Source organism: Trichoderma atroviride, chromosome 1 (genome assembly GCF_020647795.1).
Source record: "Trichoderma atroviride chromosome 1, complete sequence".
In the NCBI taxonomy this organism is placed as follows: Eukaryota; Fungi; Ascomycota; class Sordariomycetes; order Hypocreales; family Hypocreaceae; genus Trichoderma; species Trichoderma atroviride.
In genome coordinates, this window is record NC_089400.1 from 4,274,379 (window position 1) to 4,293,179 (window position 18,801).

Below are 18,801 nucleotides of genomic sequence, written 5' to 3' on the forward strand. Positions count from 1 at the left end.
CTTAGTAACTTTTGAAGTCAAGTGGACCCTGGTCTTTCAAAGGGTCCGTTTTTAGTCTTTGCCCTTTGGATTATTGGACAGCTAAGCCTTTTCCTAGCAAAAGGGCAGGAGAACAGATGAATAAATTCGAGGCGCAAAGTAAATGACGCCTCTTTCAAAATATGGACCCTGATGGTGTAGTTTATTTAATGTATCGCCGTCTAGCAATTGATATCTAGCCTCTACCTATTTACGGACTGCTTCTCCAAAGTATAACAGCTGGAGATCCCCAAAAATCCCCCACTAAATACTTGAGACTATCCATGCTAATTGCCGCCTTAGAAGCTTCAGCAAAACTCACTAAAATCCCCTCGCTAAAGCTGCACGGCCTGAGCAATGGCTTTAGTGGACGTTACAGAAGCTCAGCCGCTAAAGCAAACCATCGCTTGTACCTGTAAAAAGCACTGGGTTTTGTGGCGGTTTATGTCTCGGGCCTATCCGTTTCGTCTGTAGTAGTTTGGATGTGGGAGTAACATGGGATAGAATTATTTTTTTTCTGCTATTGGTGGGGACCCCCAGCAAAAAAACGTTGGTGGTCAAGGGCAATTTTTTGGTGCCAACCGAAGTATTAAATTCAACCACCAAAAGTCTCTAATTGGTGTGTTGTCTGGTTCGGCTTTATTTTTTTTCTCCTCCTCTTCTACCTCTTTTCCAGTCGCACCCTTCGCCTTTCAACCCTCGTCCCCCTTTTGCCTCCCTTCTGCTTCTCCAAAGAGAGACTGTGACGGCTTCTTTCTTTCTTTCCTTGCTGCCTCTCACGTATCGACTCTCTGAAATTCACAATGGCTGCCGCTGTCGCTGCTCCCGCCGCCGAGGCCGCTCCTGCGCCGAACACTCGCCCGACTCGACCCGATGAGAAGATCTTTAAAGAGGAGCTTGCCAAGGCCGAGAAGGAGCACAAGGCGTCCATGGACAAGTTTGTATGTGCGGCGTGGCTGTTGTTTTTATTTCGTTATTGGTGGTGCTCCTGCTGTCGATTTCCGGGCAGCTGCATGGCCGCTGTCGTCTTCTATAAGGGAATCTGCAATTCTGTGTCACCAGGCAGTTTTATGCTCCCAGCTACTACGAGGCTTAGAGATTAGTGCAAGAGAAGAAGCCAAAATAAGGAGAATACAGCAGAGAGTTGGTGGAAAAAGAAGACCAGAGCAGGAATCTTGTTGTCATCTGGACAAATTGGACATGTGCTAACTGCAGCATTATAGAACGCCATCAAGGCCAAGATCGACGTTGCCCTCCCCAACAAGAACAAGGACCAGCCCAGCCCGACCCAGAAGCGCCGCCAGGAACTCATTGCCCAGGCCAACGAGATCCGCCAGAAGCAGGCCGGCGGCAAGAATGCTCGCACCTCCAAGCTGGACCAGATCAAGCGCTTCGACGAGCAGCTCCGCAGCCGCATTGCCGAGCAGAAGGCCGCCAAGGCAAAGGTCCCCTTCAAGAGCGTCGAAGACATCGACCGCCAGATTGATAGCCTCGACAAGCAGGTCAACTCCGGCACCATGAAGCTCGTCGATGAGAAGAAGGCCCTGACCGAAATCTCCAACCTGCGCAAGACCCGCAAGAACTTTGGCCAGTTTGACGAGGCTGAGAAGCAGATCAACGACCTCAAGGCCAAGATCAAGGAGATCAAGGACACCATGGAGGACCCCGAGCAGAAGGCCATGTCTGAGCAGTACAACAAGATCCAGGCTGAGCTCGACACCATCAAGGCCGAGCAGGATGAGGCATATAAGAACCTGTCTTCCCTGCGAGACGAGCGCACCAAGCTGCAGGCCGAGCAGCAGGAGAAGTTTGCCGCCATCCGCAAGCTCAAGGACGACTACTACGGCCAGAAGAAGGCCTTCCAGGCCTTTGAGCGCGAGGCTCGCGAGAAGCAGCGAGAGCGCCAGCGCGCCGAGCGTGAGCGCTACCTCAATGAGCGCAAGAAGGCCGAGGCCGAGCGTGTCCTCGCCGAGGCCAGCGAGCCCGCCTACCTGGACGAGATCCGCCGCGCAAACAGCCTGCTCGTGTTCCTCGATCCCACCTTCAAGGCCGAGAAGACGCCTCTGCTGGCCAACTCTGGCCTGACCGCCCAGGCCCAGAGAACCGTCGATGAGTCTGGTCTCAAGGGCGTCAAGCTTGTCCGCAAGGAGGACCGCGACGACGAGTACGCCCCCGCCCAGACCAAGGGCAAGAAGGGCAAGAAGGGCAACCAGGGTGCCGCCGCCCAGAAGGGCTTCAACTGCCCCCCTTCGGTTGTCGAGGACTGCTCATTCCTCAGCCTCGACCCCCCTATGAGCGCCGCCGATGTCCCCGGCCTCATTGAAAAGGTCAAGGCCAAGCTTGAGCACTGGAAGGAGGACCAGGCCGCTCAGACCCAGCGTGTAAGTGACATTTTTTTACGTAGTCGTCAACTTCATTTGGCGTTTCTTGACTAACGTTTTAACCCACCCAGAACATTGAAAAGGCCAAGAAGAAGCTTGAGGAGCTTGAGAAGGCCGAGGCCAACGGCGAAAAGGTCGACGAGGTTACCGACGACCTCAAGGACGCCTCCCTGGAGGACAAGGAGAAGCAGGAGGAGTCATAAAGGACTTTCTCCTCCCTTGCTTCCCTGAAAGAGAAGACTCTGACTTTTCAATGATTCTTTTCCTCTAGCTACAATCCTCGCTATCAAGCCGACGAAATTCGCCCCTCGTTCCACTTTCTACTCTCTCTCGCGCGCGCCATTTCGTACACAGCTATATTATCTGTTCTCTCTCTTCTCTCACTCCACCATTCGTCAGCTGCGGGGTTATAGAAGAGGAATCGAATCATATTTTTTCTTTTTACAAGTCTACAAGGAACTCAAAAAAAGTAGGAAAGGGGGAAAAAATTCTGTCTCAAAATAGGAGGGGTTTTGTTTTTTTTAAATAAAGGAACAAGCTTTTTTCTTTTCTTCTCTCCTACATCGCTACAACAAGCGTTCCGCGTGTTGATCTATTAGTCTTTTTTTTTTTTATTGTTTCAGCTTTCTTTTTGTCATTGGTATTTCTTATTTTGTACCTAGGTATCTCTTATTTCCTCGTCAATGGATGGGGGCACAAAAAGGAGTTTTTATGCCAAGCACGAAATATACAATCCTCATGGAAAATGATGTATAAGAAAAAAAAAGGCTGTACCCCCCCTTTTTCTTCTTAAAAAAAAACATGCTACTGGGTGACACAAAGTATCTCCTATCATGTGATACTCGCGTTGATGCTAGCACAAGCTGGTAAAAAGTCCCGAGATTTGCTCACTTTTTTCGGTGTATGTGGCTGCTTTGACTGGCTGGGGCGTCCTGCATGTGAGGCCATCTATTACTACTACACATTCATGTATCCAAGGGGGCTGCTGCAGGTAACTTGTTGTATGTAGGTATGCGTCGATGGGAACACACGTACATGTAGACTAGACTAGAATAGACTCAACTAGCCGTAACCAATGCAATGATACCAGCAGGTAATCTATATGATGCGGTTCGCCACGCTGGGGCGTTTAATTAGTCCGGGCAATTTTGGTGGTAGTTCGTGCTGCTATCCGTGTCGGTATCAAGGCAGCTCATCGGCAGACTTTTAAAGTTTACTTGCTCGTTTCACTCTTGTTTAGAACTAGGTAGATCAGATCATAAAAACACGAAGCGTTCAAATATTTAATGTGGGAAGATAGTATTCATGCTTGAGCGTTGGATACGAATCATGCGCTTTTTCTTGATGCTTTTAATTTTGTTTTATACGCCAAGCTAAATGGTATGCAAGTCTTTTTTAGTTCGAAACTCGTCTAACACGGGTATTCAAAAATCATATAAAATGTAGCCAAAATTTTTGAAAGAAAAAAGGAGGAAAAAAAGATGAAGAAAAAGCTCCCAACATCCGTTATTTCAAAAGCCAGGCTACTCTACTCCAGCTGCCATGCAAATCGTGCCATTCCCCATTCCAGACAAATGAAACCTGATGGTGATCGTACATGTCGTCATGCTTGTGTTGCAGATATATAAAAGGAAAAAGAGAAAAGTGACGATATGTTTACTGCCTGCGCTTCTGGAGTTGGCGTCATCATGTGAAAGAAAAAAAAAGGTTAATTCGTAGATTTTCTTTAATCGTTGCTTGGTTTATTTTGATAATTTGACATCTTTTTCTTTTATCCAAAAGGTTTATTGCCCAAAAGGTGCATAGTTGGAATAAGAAGGGTGGTGCTGTGGTGCTGGTGGCCTGAATGTCCTTCGGTCTCGTGATGCAGCAGCAGGGGCAGAAGTTCGACGCTCCATGAGAGCCTCGCGGTCATGGAACTGTGATGGAGGAGCTATAGCCGGAGGAGGGGCTGGAGTGCCGGCACTGGCACTGATTGAGCCGGCTCGACGAGTCGGCTTCCGGGCAGGGGCCGTCAGTGGTGGATTCTTGACGGCTGCCTCATCATCCGCGGGAAGGGTGAGCTCGATGAGGCTGTAGAAATACTCGAGGACCTCGGGGTAACGTTGAACGCTGGCCTGCCAGTCCTCGTCAATGCCTCGCTTCAGGGTGGCCTGAGCCTCAGCAATCTGGTTTGGGTGTGGCGGCGCGTTGTAATGGTAGAAGGCGTGGGCGGTGATGTGGTCAAGATGAGCCGAGTGGGCCGTCTTTCGTCGCTCAGCGAGTTGACGGAAATACTCGAGTATGTAATCTTGAGCATGGGCCCTTACCCACGAACTATGGTTTGAACGAGTTAGTGGCGCTAATAGACGTTGATAATCAAGGCGGTGAACAAACCGTATGTCGGTATATATGGATCGCATCATGCGTTCCTCGGCCTGTTTAACAGCCACTTCGAGGCCCTTTGCCTCGCAGTCACAGGCCATCGAGGCCGGAGCATGGCAGATGGCGCAGTCTGGATCCATCCTGATGATGGTCTTGCGCCCCTTGGTATCTCTGGTGTGCATCTTAGCAAAAGGGTATCTTTGGGTGAGACGGTTGCTTCTTCTTTTTTTTTTTTTTTTTTTGCCTTATTAAGGCTGGTGTGTATTTGAGAGTCTTCCAGGGAGAGATGGGTATAAAACAACAGAATACGGGCTAGTATTACACAATGCAGAAGCTATTCAGGCACACGAGAGAAAGGGCACGGCAAGGGTTTTTTTTTTTGCTGGCGGGAACAGATACGGGATGGGGTTTCTTCAACCGCAGTAGCAAGGCCTCGCTCCCCCTTTGGCAAGCCCATAGACGGGCTTCATGAGTGACGGAAGTGGGACAGGCGGAGAGCGTCGCAGATGGCGGAAGGGTGATTGGGCATATGAAGATGGAGGAGAGGGAGGTGGAAGAGGAGGAGAGGAGAGGAGAGGAGAGGAAAGGAGGAAAGAGAAACAAGGGAACGGAGTGGAAGGGTCGTTGAGAAAGGAGAGAGAGGGCAAGGAGACTGCTTGACTGACTGACCTAGTAGAAGAAAGGATAAGACAAGCAGAAGCAACGATAGGCTCACGCCAGGCGGTAAAGGGAATAGAGGAATGCCAGCGGAAGAGCAGAAGCAGGAGGCGGCGTCTGTGCTAGATCAGAAGGCTGACGCTGTTTCGCGGATGTATCCTGCAAGCAGCAGCAGCAGCAGCAGCACAAGCACAAGCACGAGTACAAGCACGAAGCAGCAGCTCTGGCGGCGTCGGAGCCAGGATGAAGCTCTCGGAGGGGACCAGACGAGGGCCTTGGGAGGGACAAGATCTCAATGCCCGGGACCAGAGCGTGGGGAAAAGCCAGAGAGCCGGCTGCAGCAGCACGAGTCGAATGAGGAGGCGGCGGGTGGGTGACGGGCCAGCTGTCGTGGCTCGAATGCGGGATCGAGGAGCCTATGCAGGCTAGCCTAACGAGCAGCGAACTGGCCCAACGCAGGGCAGCAGAGGGTGCCCAAAGAGGCGAGCAGCGCTGTCGAGCAGGCCGGCCTTCTGCAGCGGCTGAGTGGCGAGCGGGCTTTTGGAGACGGCGGCGAGCAATGGCGGGAGGCAGGGAAGAGAGCCGCCCGGGCTGAGTAATTGGAACTTGGGAATCTGACCAGATCAGGCCCCGGCTTACCGTGCAAGAGGCCGGTTCTGCGCAGCCCGAGGTATTTGTACTCGTCTAGCTATGGCGGTCCGCCGCAAGGGTTGCTGAAACCGCGAGTCGTAGCGTGTGCGATGAGATGTGCCGCACGCCTAAAAAGGCGTCTCTTTGCTGGCTGCGACTTGGATATGTGGCGTCTCGTTGTCCGTGCAGCAAATGGAGCCGCTGGTGTGACACAGGCAGGACACGGCAAGACACGACACACACACACACGAGAGGAGGCAGGTCTGGTGGACTGGTGGACCGATGGCCGAATCTGCTGGCGCTGACTTGTTGACCGTGGTGAGGAGATTGCCGGGCTGGCACAGGAGACGCTCATGCAGCGAAAACTCAGCAGGCGGCGGATGGAGCCGGCAGAAGCAGTGCCTGCTGTGGTCTCACCAATCGGGTCAGGCTGGCCTTAGCGAGAGAGTCGATACTCTGTACGTGGGTGATGATCCTGCCTGCAGCAGCCCCGTCGTCTCCGTACCGGCGCCTGTCTCTGGCTACCCCCGGCAGATCTCGTGCTTTGGACCTCCCTTCGGCTTGCCTCTGTGCTGGTTATTTGTTTGCCTGCCTGCCTGCGGGCGTGCTGATGTGCTGGATGCCGGATGTAAGGTTGATGTACAAGCATGTATGGGCCAAGGTGCTGCGGCGGGAACGCGGGCAGACGAACGATGAAGCCTGTCCTGCCTCGCTCTTTGGCTAGGACCAGAGCTATTTCACCGCACTTTTTCGCAGCAGCAGCAGCAGCAGCAGCAGCTTCAGAAAGCGGGCTTGAGCACGCACCGTCGAATCACGAGGAGGGGCGGGCCATGCATGGACGAGGCCCGCCGTTGGCCAGACTCGACTGTGGACAAGGCTGTGAGGAGCTAGGAGCGCCTAGCTGGTTGGTCACGATGCTGGCTGGCGATGCTGGTTCTACTTGTCTGTAGTCGCTGACGAGAGGCTTGATTGAAGCTGGTCGCCAGAGAGAACGTGTATAGGTACCGGTAGTAAAGAAGTGGCCGCATTCTGCTCTCCTCCTCGTCCTCCATCATACATGCCATCACATCTCCCCTCTTGCACGGGAAAAGAGCGTCGCATCAGCATGCCTGCCGCTGCGTTGGTCTCTGCGCCTGCGACGATCCAGCACCGGCAGCAAATCAGACGCTGGCAACGTCAGCCTCTTTGCCTCATTGTGCGTGCTTTTTCGCTTTCCCCAACGCTGTCCTTGTCCTTCAAATCGACATGGGGGACGGCAGATGAGCAGGGTCCGGTGTTGTTTGGCCTGAAAGCGGGGGGAGCCGAAAACTGGAGGCTTTTCTGCCAGCTCAGCGGTGCAGCTTCCCGTCGGTACCTTCTAGATGCTGTGCTGCCGTATGTGCTGAGCCGTGCTGTACCACGCACGCATGGATTCCATGCCCAGGCACCTCTTATTAATGCATCTGCTAGGCACATGTGGTCGGTCGTCACAAATCTCGCAGCCAGATTACTAATTCTCATTTTCCCTCTCATTACGGGTATTACTGCTTTGTAGAGGCAGCATGTACTGTATCGACAAGCAGCTCTGCTCTGCTCCAGCGCCACCCACTGCTGCGACGAGCTAAATCCTCTGATCGGCTCCCTACACCCCACTATACCCGCCGCCATTCGGCGCTGGTGGGGTCAAGCCTCCGGCGCTGGCTTCTGCCAAGTTGAGGTGGTCTTATCTTATCGGCGCCATTTCCAGTATCGGAATTTTTTAAGCTGCATCCGCCAAAAATCCATGTTATACACCATGGAACGAAGCGCATATCACAGCAAATTGATTTTGATTTCGACATGCCGCCCCGGTGTCCCGGCCCATCCCATCTGCCCCTGGCACCCTTCCTCTACCCTGCTCTCTTCCGGCCCCGATATACCAGCTCGTCTCTCCTCCGAACGGCATTGAGCCGCCAATCACGCCACTCCTCTTCATCATCATCAGCTTCATCGGCTTCTTCACCCTCCAGCCTCAACGACCTCCCTGAATCACGGCTGAATCCCGCTCCGGATGACTTCGCAGCCCCAAGCTTCGCCGACAAGGCCGAGCTAACGCTCTACGCCGGCCGCGGCGGCAACGGCTGCATCTCCTTCCACCGAGAGGCTTACTACCCCGATGGGCCTCCCAACGGCGGCGACGGCGGTCTTGGAGGCAACGTCTACATCCAGGCGGCCCACGGCGAGACGTCGCTGCACAAACTCGCCCGCAGACGCTTCATCCGCGCCGGACGCGGAATTCACGGCCAGGGAAGCGGCAAGAGTGGCATGCGCGGATCAGACGTCGTCATCACCGTCCCGGTGGGCACCATTGTGCAGGAAATTGAGCGCCACGATCCGGCTGCCGATGAGGACATGGCCATAAGAGCGTTTCAGGCGCAGAAGAAACAGAGGCGGCGTGAGCTTTTGGCGCAGCAACAGCTACAGGTAGAAGTGGAAGAGGAGGAGGAGCCTCAAGAGACCGACCGGCACTCAAGGTGGAAGAACCCAGAGGACGACTACGACCCAGATGCCGACGATCCAGAGCGTGGCAAGTGGCTGCTCTATCCTGGCATGTCCAAATCCGATGTCAAATCAGCAGAGTTTCCCAAACTCCCCAAACGAACTCGCCTCTTCCAGCAGCCTCCCCCGCCAATCTATCTCGATCTCTCCAAACCAACACCAACGCCCATCCTCCTGGCCACAGGTGGCATTGGCGGCCTTGGAAACCCGCACTTTACTTCACGGCAACACCCAAAGCCAATGTTCGCCACCAAGGGTGATGAGGCCGTAACTCTCAAAATCTCACTGGAACTCAAGCTCCTGGCCGACGTTGGTCTCGTGGGCCTGCCCAATGCCGGGAAAAGCACCCTCCTACGAGCTCTCACCAACAGCCGTACACGGGTCGGCAACTGGGCATTCACTACCTTGCAGCCAAACATTGGCACCGTCGTCTTGGACAAATATACCGGTCGCCCCAGCGTCAAAACATCTCAGCTCACCACTGACGACGGCACCACCCTCGGAGGCCCAAGAACGCGCTTCACCGTCGCAGACATTCCCGGCCTTGTCGAAGGAGCCCATCTCGACCGCGGCCTCGGCATTGCCTTTCTACGCCACGTCGAGCGCGCCGGCCTCCTCGCCTTCGTCATCGACCTCAGCGCCGGCAACGCCGTCAAGGCCCTGCAGTCCCTCTGGCGCGAAGTCGGCCTCTACGCCGAAATGCGCCAGGACGAAGAGCGCTCCCGCGAGATCGAGTCCCGCGTCGACTGGGACCTCGTCTCCCAGGCCAGCCGCGGGCCGATCAACCTGATGGGCGCTTCGTACGGAACACCTCTGCCGCCGATCCAGGAGGCGCAGATGAGGAAGGCTACTACCCCGGTGTTGGAAATTGCCGGCAAGCCGTGGTTTGTGGTCGCTACGAAGGCTGACCTGCCGGAGACGCGAGAGAATTTCCAGGAGCTGAAGACGTATCTTGATAATGTTACAGAGGGGCGGGAATCGCATCCGAGCGGTGTGGAGGGAGCATGGACGAACAAGTGCGCTGCTATCCCGGTCAGTGCGATTAAGGGGAAGGGGGTTGATCGCATTGTTCACTGGACTGTTGGCCTTTTAGATGAGTAGAATTATCATTTTGAAGAAGCACGGCACATTGTAATAGTAGCATTTGTACGAATAGACAACGACTCTGTAAAACTAGATAGTAAAAGAAACGTGTAATCTGTAACTTGGAGCAAAAAGCACTTGTATATATAAATTGGTACCCAGTTTTACCAAATTTGCCCATACCGGAGCCCGATGGTACAACTTTTTTTCCCTTTTAAATCTTCATCTCTTTTCTCATCCTTGCTTCAGAGATTATACAAGATAAGAAAATTATGATGGTCCTCCACACTGATTATGCCTTAATCGGTTCCCTCAGGCGTGGGAATGTCCTCCACGTCAATCTCCTCGTCTTCTTGCTCTCCAGCCTCCTGCTCCTGTTCCTCAGCCGCCTTCTCCTGCTTCTCCTTGCGTTGCAGGCTGATATTAATCAAGGGCGACGTATCGTTGAACACTCTGAGCAGCATGGCGGAACGATCCTCCTTGGGCAACATCAGATTCAGTGAGTGGATGCTCTTCCACAGCGGGAGAGCCATCCTCTCCTGCCACTCCTCGTCGTCGCCCTCCGGCTCGACTCTCAGCACGCAGCATCCCATGCCAATGTCGCGCACGCGCTCGCCAATCTCCTCAAAGTTCTGCCACTCTCCTTCGTTAATCTTGGGGAACATCTCGATGAGGAGCTTGTGTAGCGTCTCCTTGTTGCGCAGGCGCACAACGCGAGGCTCGCCGACGTAGCCCTGCAGGATGGGCATGCCTTCGGCTTGGATACGCCAGCGGCAGACCTCGGCCGAGGGAGCGTCCTGCTTCATGAACATGCGGACACCACCGTGGATGAATTTGAGGCCTCTGCCTTCATTCTCTGTGAGGATGTCTCGCGTAAGGGCGGTGGTGTAGTAGATGGCCTTGGCAGGCTCTCCCATCTCGTTCCTCACCATGTATCGGTTGGTGGGGAAGCGGCTGGACAATCTATAAAATTCCTTGATGTTCTGGATGACAGGGTGGGAGGGGTCGAGGTACTTGAAAGGCTCTTCAATGGGGCCGTTCCTCTTTGGTTTGCCTGGGCGGTCTTCGCGCTCAGTCGCGGCAGCGGCAGCAGGGGCCGGAGTGGTGGCTGCTGAACTTTCCTCTGCAGTTTTTGCCTTCTTAGCTGGCTGTTCTGCATCTTCTTCAGTCTCTAGGGGTCGCTTGCTGGCGGCCGGGGAGGCGTCCTCCATGGGTTCATCTTCCTTCTTCTCTTCTGGCGCAGAGGCGTCCTCCAGCTTTGTCTCGGCTGCAGGAATAGCGGTAGCAGCATCCTCTGACGCGCCGTTGGTCTGGTTAGTCTGCTTGCGCTCATTCTCGTTCTTAGCCTTGAACTCTGCCTTCTTCTCCAGAACTGTAATGAAAAAGCCGCCAGTATCTTGCAAGTGCGGGTAGATTCTCATGCAGCGCTCCAGGGGCAGAGTAGTGCCATTGGGATCCGGGAACATTGATGGGACAAGTCGGCCGGGGGTCACGCCATCTTTGCTCTCCTTGGTGAAGTTTTCAACTTCCTCCCAGTTGTTCCAGATCTTGCCGCTCTTGTCCATGATCTTCCAGGACTTGAGGCCAGGTCGACGCACGAGACCATCCAGCTTGTCGCTGGAGTCAACAATCTCCACATTGTCCAAGCCACCACATCTCTCAATCGCAGCAGCAATGATCGATTCATTCTCGACAGGGTTCATACTGCAGGTGGAGTACACCACGCGACCACCGACTTTGAGAAGCTGCAGGGCTCGGACAAGAATGCGGATCTGGGTGATGTGGAGGCCCAGGGCACTACCCGGCTGCCAATCTTTCCACAGGTTGGCATTCTTTCTTGCGGTTCCGTCTCCGGAGCACGGGACATCAGCCAGGATTCTGTCAAACTTCAGGTAGTTGTTCTTGTTTGAGTTCGGATCGGTCGAGGGCAGCTTGATGGAGGGGAACTGAGTGGCATCGTGGTTCATGACCAGAAGATTGGGCGATGACAGTCTCTTGAGTTGATGGACTAGAAGATGGCCACGCTTGTAGTCGGCATCGTTGGCAATCAGGAGACCTGTAGCACGGCCTGCGTCAGAGGGATCAGCCTCCAGATCCGCTTCGGCTTCTTCTTTGGTCTCGTCACCGAGATCCAGGCCGTCTTCCTTGGCAAATTCTCGCAGGACTTTCCTCACGCGAGACTCTTCGCCAACGTGGAGCATCTCCAGCAGCTGGGCGGACTTGCTGCCAGGCGAGGCGCACATGTCCAGCACAGTCATGCCAGGTCGGAGATCCATCAGCAGAGGAGGAATCATGCTGACGACCTCTTGTCTGCTGATGTTGCCGACGCTGGTCTCGGACACGAGGAACTTCTGGAAGGCCGCAAAGGGCGGGAACTTGCGGACAACGTTCTTGGGCGTGGTCATCCACCAAGCCAGCTCGTCGGGGTACCAGGAAACAGGCTGGGGAGGGTCGACGGGACGGCCATCCTGGTGCTCGATCTTGACGATTTCGGGAATGTATCGGGATCGCAGAAGTCTCTCGACGGCCAGCGCATGGCTATGCGAGAAAGCTTTAGGTTAGCAGGTGAAAACGCAATGGGTCGAAAACAGAAAACGAGGATAAAGTTGACGCGCGCGCAGCAAGTTGGACGCACCCCTTGGAACCGCAGAAGCGGAAGCTGTTGGGCAGCTCGCGCCTCAAAGCCTCCCAGAACTGCGTCTTCTCCTCGTCGGAAAACTCAAGCAGCGAGTCGTAGTACTGCTGGAGCTTCTCATTCTCCTTCTTGAGCGCAGGATAGTCTCTCCAGCTGTTTCCGCGCTCGCCGCCGCCGCCGCCGCCACGACCGCCTCCGCGACCACCTCCACGTCTGTTCTTTCCCTGCTCGCACGCAAATGAAGAATATATATTTAGCAACGGTCTTCAATAAGGTCGGCGGCTACCTCAAAATAGAAAAGCGCAACTCACTCTGAACTTTTTGCCCATCGTTGCGGATTTCGATCTGCTCTGGCGGTTGGAGCTTGTGACGAATGGAAAATTTATAAAATTCCGGGCCAGAAAATCTAAAATCTGAAATGCCCCGCCATCGTCGCGGGTAAGAGCGCGCTAAAGGCCTCTGGAGGGTGTGGCGCCGTCCAGTAAAAATGCGAGGCTAGCGGCGCTAAAGCATGCAGATTGGCGGAACCGCCGCGGTTGATCTAGCAATGGAGCTGGGAGTCAATATTTGGTTGCTTCAAAGAAACCCTATGCCAATGCCCCTAAACGGGCCAAAGCAGCTGTACAACTCGGAGCTCGTTCTACTTGAAGCGATACAACCAATTCTTAGATGCTTTTAGTGAGCAGAGTTGAACGCAGCCAGCGGAGATCTGTCCATGAGGCCCTGTGTACATGTACCTGGGCCCCAATACATGTATCCAAGCCCTGCCATGTACCCCTGCCGACAGGAAGCGCAATATGCAGTTGGTAGTCGACGACATCCTCCCACCTCGCGACTTCAACCAATCGCATCTGCTAGTCAATTCTCAGTGGTAATATCGACTGATTGGGTCAATGTGTTGATTTGGGTCCGAGGTTAAGCCGCAGCCGCCGCGCGAGGCATTATATCAACATTTCGATTGAGTTCCGTTTGTGAGTTGTGTTCAGTGTGTTCCCAGCCTTCGTGTTCCTGCATGTGTCTTCAAGTCTCTATTCAGTATGTCCACGCAGCCCAGAATTCTTGAAATCGACCCGGCGGGCGATACTCTTTTCGTCTTGCGTAGCTCAAGTGCGCGGTTTGCTGTGGACAGCTCTTTCAGAAAATGGGATACAGCTCTGCCACAATACTGGACAGCGGATCAGCGACTAAACGAAGAGCAGTTGAGCAACTTGGCATTGGCTGAAGCACCAGATGCCAACAGCGCTCCAGAGATACATATGCGGCTTTCCCGGAAACATCTGACTCTGTCTTCGACCTACTTTCAGGAACTAGCGGCCATCGGCTGGGAAGAGACCAAAGTGGAGGGTGGCTACTCATACACAGTCACTGCCAAAGGATGGGATGAAGAGGCACTGATAATTCTGATGAACATTATACATGGCCAAACACAGAAAGTACCTCTCGAAGTCAGCCTCGAGAAATTGGCCAAAATCGCCGTGCTTGTTAATCATTACGGTTGTCAAAAGGCAGTGGACTTTTATGCAAAAGTGTGGACCAGCCGGCTGCAAGCGCCTCTTCCTGAGACCTACAGTCGCGAACTTTTGCTGAGGCTCTTTGTATCCTGGGTGTTTTCCGAAGAGCATGTTTTTAAAAAGCTTACAAGGACCATTATATATGAGAGCAGGGGCCTCATTCACACATTGGGCTTACCAATACCAAGGAAGCTAGTTGGTAGGTTTGGCAATCGCACCGTCTGAGTCGAACAAGTACTAATGTCATAGTTTCAGATGCCCTTGATAAAGATCGACAACAGCTGATTTCCGGGTTTATATCTGACCTCAATTCGTTAAAGACCCGGTTATCCAAAGAAGAAAAAGAATGTTCTTTTGAATGCCTGTCGATGTCACTGGGCGCTCTCATCAAGGGTATGAGGGCGATGCGTCTTGACGACCCCCAGCCAACGGAGCCTTTCAACGGATATAGTGTCATGGCAATGGAAAAGGCCCTTGGCAATATTAAGATACCAGAATACACCCTGCCGCTTCGCCATGAGCCGATCTTCTCTCTGGGCAAAGCAACTGCAGACTCTGCGGGCCCAACGAACCGTGGAATCTTTTCCTTCAACCCTATAAAGACCTTGTGCAGCCTTGAACACAAAACTAAGATCATCATCAATTTTCAGCTGTCGAAGTTGCAGGGGCTGCAGTTAAAACCCTTCGCTAGTAAAATTGATTAGATGGGCAGTAGAGATGGCAGAAGCAGATCACAAGTTAGGTACATGTAGGTAGCTTTTGTAGGTTGGTAACAAAAGAACACATAAGACTAAGATACTAGTAATAGCGCCAAATGGATATGATAGAATCGACCCAGTACAGGACGCTGGAAGTGATATAATGAAGTTCGATACGTACAGATAAGTACCTAAGCATGTACCAATTATTAGAATTGAAAAGGAACGTTGAATACCAGCCTACCTGCCTACATGTATTCAGCATCCAAGCTCTCTTATCCAGTAATCCAACTATAGCATCCATGGGCTACTACCACACTTAGTGTACTAGTGATATTTAACAGTACTATTAGTATTTTAAGCATTTTTTTCTTTCTTCGTTATTCAGGTGACAGCACTCTAACCTTTTTAGCTCTCTTTGACCCAACACTAGCATCTTGTACCCCCTCCAGGCGCTTTCGTTTTCTGTCCTCTTTAAAGGGCTGCCACACTTCGTGCTCGAGAACTTCAACTATGCTTGGTCGATCTTGCGGTGTCCAAGCCAGCATTTGGTGCAAAAGACCTAAAAAGGGCTCCTGAATGTTTCCCTTGCTGGCTTGAGATTCCACGCTAAGCCGTAATATACGGTAAGCCTGATGATCCATCTGTACATTCTCTGGCACCCTTATAAAAGCAAAGAGCCATGATGCGGCAAGTGCCCAGACATCCGCTTTGAACTTGTCTGCCTTGTCCGTCCCTGTAGTCAACATCTCTGGGGCGGTGCAAACACTCGTCGAGTGCTTCTCTAGTGGCTCAATAGGGAGAGAAAGAAATGCGCGTATAAGCGGAGGATGATTCTTGCCTGGTGTTGCATCTTTCGCATCTTGCACCAAAACTAAGGACTCCGGTATTATTCTTCCATGGAACATACTTTGCTGATGCAATTCCGCTAATCCTATGAGGGTCTGATAAAAATACAATAGGCGTTGCTGATATTCAACATCTGCCCATCGCATGCTTCGAAAATTGTACTTGGCAAGAGGAGTAGAGCAGGATATCTGGACACAGCAATCAAGGGATTTCATCTGCCCGCTGACAAACGAGAGACCCAGACGCTGGTGGTCACACCACACATCAATGACGCCAAGCACGCCTTTGTGTGGTTTATGAAAATATTGACAGGCCATCCGAAGTAGGTTGCGTGCTTTTTTCGACATTTCATCATGTTGTACTGTTGATACCGCAACCGGCTCTCCCGTGTAAATATTGACACCAGAGGTCCTTGATGTATGCTGTTTTGGGTGGAGCCAGATGTTGTAAGAGGTCACGTAATGTATCGGGTAGTAAAGACTATGGCTGCCATTCCCAAGATTGCTGGATTGTGCTTGGCTATTGACTTGGCCTGCGTCTTTGGTGACGAATTCGAGAACAAAGCGATAGTCACCAAAACGAAGAAAGTTTTGGGTGTGTTGCATGACACATTTCTCTCTACCCTTTGCCCGCAACTCGACATCTGTATTATATATACCGCCTTGCTCGTATATGATGGGCCTTTCATCGCAGTGTGTTTGCAGGACGAGCGCACCTGATTCGACAAAGCATAAAGAGGCGTGGATGGGGCTAATGGACTTGCGCGCTGTGTCAGAGCCAAGACTTTCCTCTGGATGACAAAGTAATATTTCGGGCTCACGACGTGGTGCCCCCTTCACGATCGAGCCGGCGCCAACTTGCCAGGTCGGGTCGCCAGTGTCATGATGGTCGGACAGTGAGGGTATCTGTAGGTGATATCCGATGCTCTTCTTGTCGCCTATAAGGGTCTGAGGCGCCGAGCTGGAATGCAAAACACCCTCGAGAAGGTGAATTGCGATGGGATTGGCCGCAGAGAAGGTGATATATTTCACGCGGTGTGATGGCTGGGTCAAGGGCGCTGGGGATGCATCGCTCGGCATTGGAAGAGCCTTTCCACGTCACATGAAATGACTGCCGTATGAAGTGATGTTTGATGGAGTATCTTAAGTATGGAGTATAATAGATAGAGAGGCAAGGACAGAATCACATTACTTGTATGTATCGCAGCTCCATGATGAAGAGGAGCTCCCGACATACTTGTAGTTACAGGCATACCGACGTATCCTGCGTATACTTCAAGTTGGATGCAGCATGACCGGGGCGAACAACTTTCGGCCCGCCCCGTCGCGCTACTCCATGTCCAGCAATTAGAGGGCTTAGCGGAGCTACCCCGTCTTGTAGGTTCCTAGTCTAGTGAACAGCAGTTGGACTTTTACTGTACGTGGGTGCCGAGTTTGAACGCAACCACTGCCTTGTTCACAAGCTGTTTTCTCTGATTGTGTTCAAGTTTGCGGGAAACGCAAGTTGAGGCAAATATCTCATTCCAGAGAATATCTCTTTTAGTGGCTTAACCGCATTACCAGTCGGTTTCTTCACGTGACTGATCAGTCTGCTCCCTTTTCGACCCTCCGCTGGTTAGCCATTTGCCCAAACTCATCTTGCAAATAGCGCCAGGACAGCCACCAGCACATTCCCTCAGCCTCATTACCATCATGGCGAAAAGAAAAGCTGAAGACGACGATCTGCTCTTGCAGCATAAAAAAATCAAGTTGGATTCTCGAGCAACTGATTGCCAGCCATCCGAAACTCACGCGCCGCCTCCGCCGCATCAGCCGCCTCTATCTGAACGATCCAGGAAACGCAAAACCCCGCATGGCTCCCAGATCAATCCACCCGAAGAGCCAGAAGCCAAACGGCTCAAGGAAACAGCAAAGAACTTGGAAAAATCCTGGCACGATCCGAGTCGGCAAGATCTCCATGTCGATTCCCCCCGCAGAACCGGATCCCACAAAATTTCGAGATGATCCATCAGTGAGCTCACGCGATACGAGTGTGCAACTTTGGCCAGGCATTGACGAGGATCCTTTGGAGGAGGAGGAGGAAGATGAAGAGAAAATCTTTCTACAGCAGCTCTACAGGCGTTCATATTCCACGGCCATGGCCCGCATTCGGCAACTAGAAAATCAGGGTCAAGAGCAATACACAAGACGCCGCGGAGGGCCATTACCAAGCCCAACGCCATCTGATGCTGGCATAGGCGAAAGTCATCCTACGTCTATCAACTACACCCAAACGAATCATACAACACCAGAACCACTTGAATCACAATCAATGTCTGCTTGCTACACCCAGCCGCTCGAAACCAAGACAGGCAACATGCCCTCTCATCAACGCTTTGGGCAACGGCGGTCACGCAAACAAAGCAGACATAGCCAGGACCATCCTCTGGACCAAACCACCTCAACTGTTGTCAAAACCTTTTTACAGTCAAAACGGGCTTCCAGACGAGATGTCGGATGCACGCTGTGGCATCTCGACGACAAGGGCAAGGCATGCTTAGCAGTATAAGGGGGATCAGCTACATTGGGGATTCAGCGCCTGAGTGACAGTCGACTGGGGGGCATACCCGCTAACCTGGCAGGGCTGGGGGCAGCGGGCAGCCATTCAGAAAAACTGACTACCAGCTCGTCGGGAATATGCGTCTTTTGGCATGGTTGTTAATCTGACAGGGTCGGAGGCAGCGACGTAGCCACAAAGATGCAGTTCTCGATATTGCGCTGGTTCCAGAGGCATGGTCGTTATCCTGGCAGGGCTGGGTGCAGCGGCGAAGTCTTTGGATAGCTCATGGACTGAATTCCCACTCCTAATACGAAGATGGCGGGCAGTGCTATTTCACGTTGGTATTTCCGAGCGTTCTTGTATATATTGAATGGTTTGTACATAATTGGCATGGGCACATGATTCACGACGCATACCTCCGTCGTCTATTTACTATTAACTCTTTTATTACAAGCCTAATCAGCTGGTGCGACGTTTTGGTTTTCGAATCGGTATTGGATACTTATAGCTCCCGCTTCTGCTCGCATTGCTGGAGTGATGGAGGAAATCTAGGCTTTATAGCCCGTCTTCTGGCTCTGCTTGTTTAATTTTAGACCCATTGGGTGAGAGCCGCAATTGGCCGACTGCTTCAAGTGTCTGCCGTGAACTGACTCTAACTCGCAGTCTATTCCAACTTGTAACAATAACATTGTTTATCTTGGCAGCATCGCTGAGGCGGTGTATACCTATACCTAGGCAGGTAGTAGGTGATAAGAGTGCACATAAGGATACATGTAGACGGATCCGACCCAGCACGAGACGCTGGAAGGAATATTAACGTTTTGTCAAATATCAAGGCCAGTGTTGCATAATAGAACCAAGGTGCTAGATGACTTTTCCTTTAAAAAATAGTGTTCATGTCTTGGATTTGTGTGTGCAGC

At 52.4% G+C, this 18,801-nt stretch overlaps 7 protein-coding genes across 7 annotated transcripts; 4 read left to right on the top strand and 3 right to left on the bottom strand.

The window, feature by feature from the left end:
• The first annotated feature begins 107 nt into the window (after window positions 1–107).
• On the top strand, window positions 108–3,212 carry TrAtP1_001532 (uncharacterized protein). Its single transcript, XM_014085995.2, has 3 exons — window positions 108–959; window positions 1,242–2,399; window positions 2,471–3,212. Exons 1-3 carry the CDS (start codon window positions 822–824, stop codon window positions 2,600–2,602), a joined length of 1,428 nt encoding a protein of 475 aa, XP_013941470.1. The 5' UTR covers window positions 108–821; the 3' UTR covers window positions 2,603–3,212.
• A 971-nt stretch (window positions 3,213–4,183) lies between these two features.
• TrAtP1_001533 (uncharacterized protein) lies at window positions 4,184–4,945 on the bottom strand (the record flags this gene model as incomplete). The annotated part of the gene is made up of 2 exons (XM_014085994.1): window positions 4,184–4,715; window positions 4,776–4,945. The coding sequence occupies 2 exons, from the start codon at window positions 4,943–4,945 to the stop codon at window positions 4,184–4,186; spliced, it is 702 nt and encodes a 233-aa protein (XP_013941469.1).
• Window positions 4,946–7,868: 2,923 nt separating this feature from the next.
• On the top strand, window positions 7,869–9,668 carry TrAtP1_001534 (uncharacterized protein; the record flags this gene model as incomplete). The annotated part of the gene is made up of 1 exon (XM_014085993.2): window positions 7,869–9,668. One exon carries the CDS (start codon window positions 7,869–7,871, stop codon window positions 9,666–9,668), a length of 1,800 nt encoding a protein of 599 aa, XP_013941468.1.
• Window positions 9,669–9,759: 91 nt separating this feature from the next.
• TrAtP1_001535 (uncharacterized protein) lies at window positions 9,760–12,667 on the bottom strand. The gene is made up of 3 exons (XM_014085992.2): window positions 12,597–12,667; window positions 12,286–12,509; window positions 9,760–12,188 (listed from the first exon to the last, which is right to left on the bottom strand). Exons 1-3 carry the CDS (start codon window positions 12,612–12,614, stop codon window positions 9,950–9,952), a joined length of 2,481 nt encoding a protein of 826 aa, XP_013941467.1. The 5' UTR covers window positions 12,615–12,667; the 3' UTR covers window positions 9,760–9,949.
• A 655-nt stretch (window positions 12,668–13,322) lies between these two features.
• Window positions 13,323–14,500, top strand: TrAtP1_001536 (uncharacterized protein; the record flags this gene model as incomplete). The annotated part of the gene is made up of 2 exons (XM_014085991.2): window positions 13,323–13,995; window positions 14,052–14,500. The coding sequence occupies 2 exons, from the start codon at window positions 13,323–13,325 to the stop codon at window positions 14,498–14,500; spliced, it is 1,122 nt and encodes a 373-aa protein (XP_013941466.2).
• Window positions 14,501–14,874: 374 nt separating this feature from the next.
• TrAtP1_001537 (uncharacterized protein) lies at window positions 14,875–16,696 on the bottom strand (the record flags this gene model as incomplete). The annotated part of the gene is made up of 1 exon (XM_066111038.1): window positions 14,875–16,696. Exon 1 carries the CDS (start codon window positions 16,420–16,422, stop codon window positions 14,875–14,877), a length of 1,548 nt encoding a protein of 515 aa, XP_065967111.1. The 5' UTR covers window positions 16,423–16,696.
• A 498-nt stretch (window positions 16,697–17,194) lies between these two features.
• Window positions 17,195–17,890, top strand: TrAtP1_001538 (uncharacterized protein; the record flags this gene model as incomplete). The annotated part of the gene is made up of 1 exon (XM_014085989.2): window positions 17,195–17,890. The coding sequence occupies one exon, from the start codon at window positions 17,195–17,197 to the stop codon at window positions 17,888–17,890; it is 696 nt and encodes a 231-aa protein (XP_013941464.2).
• Window positions 17,891–18,801: the final 911 nt, after the last annotated feature.

What these genes read in the sequence shown, in the direction of transcription:
- TrAtP1_001535 (XM_014085992.2), bottom strand. An exon ending in CGCTTCTGCGGTTCCAAGGG is followed by an intron (nt 12,189 to 12,285) that starts GTGCGTCCAACT and finishes TTTCTCGCATAG; the next exon opens with CCATGCGCTGGCCGTCGAGA.
- TrAtP1_001532 (XM_014085995.2), top strand. Translation starts at nt 822, where the DNA reads ATGGCTGCCGCTGTCGCTGCTCCCGCCGCCGAGGCCGCTCCTGCGCCG. An exon ending in AGGCGTCCATGGACAAGTTT is followed by an intron (nt 960 to 1,241) that starts GTATGTGCGGCG and finishes GCAGCATTATAG; the next exon opens with AACGCCATCAAGGCCAAGAT. An exon ending in AGGCCGCTCAGACCCAGCGT is followed by an intron (nt 2,400 to 2,470) that starts GTAAGTGACATT and finishes TAACCCACCCAG; the next exon opens with AACATTGAAAAGGCCAAGAA.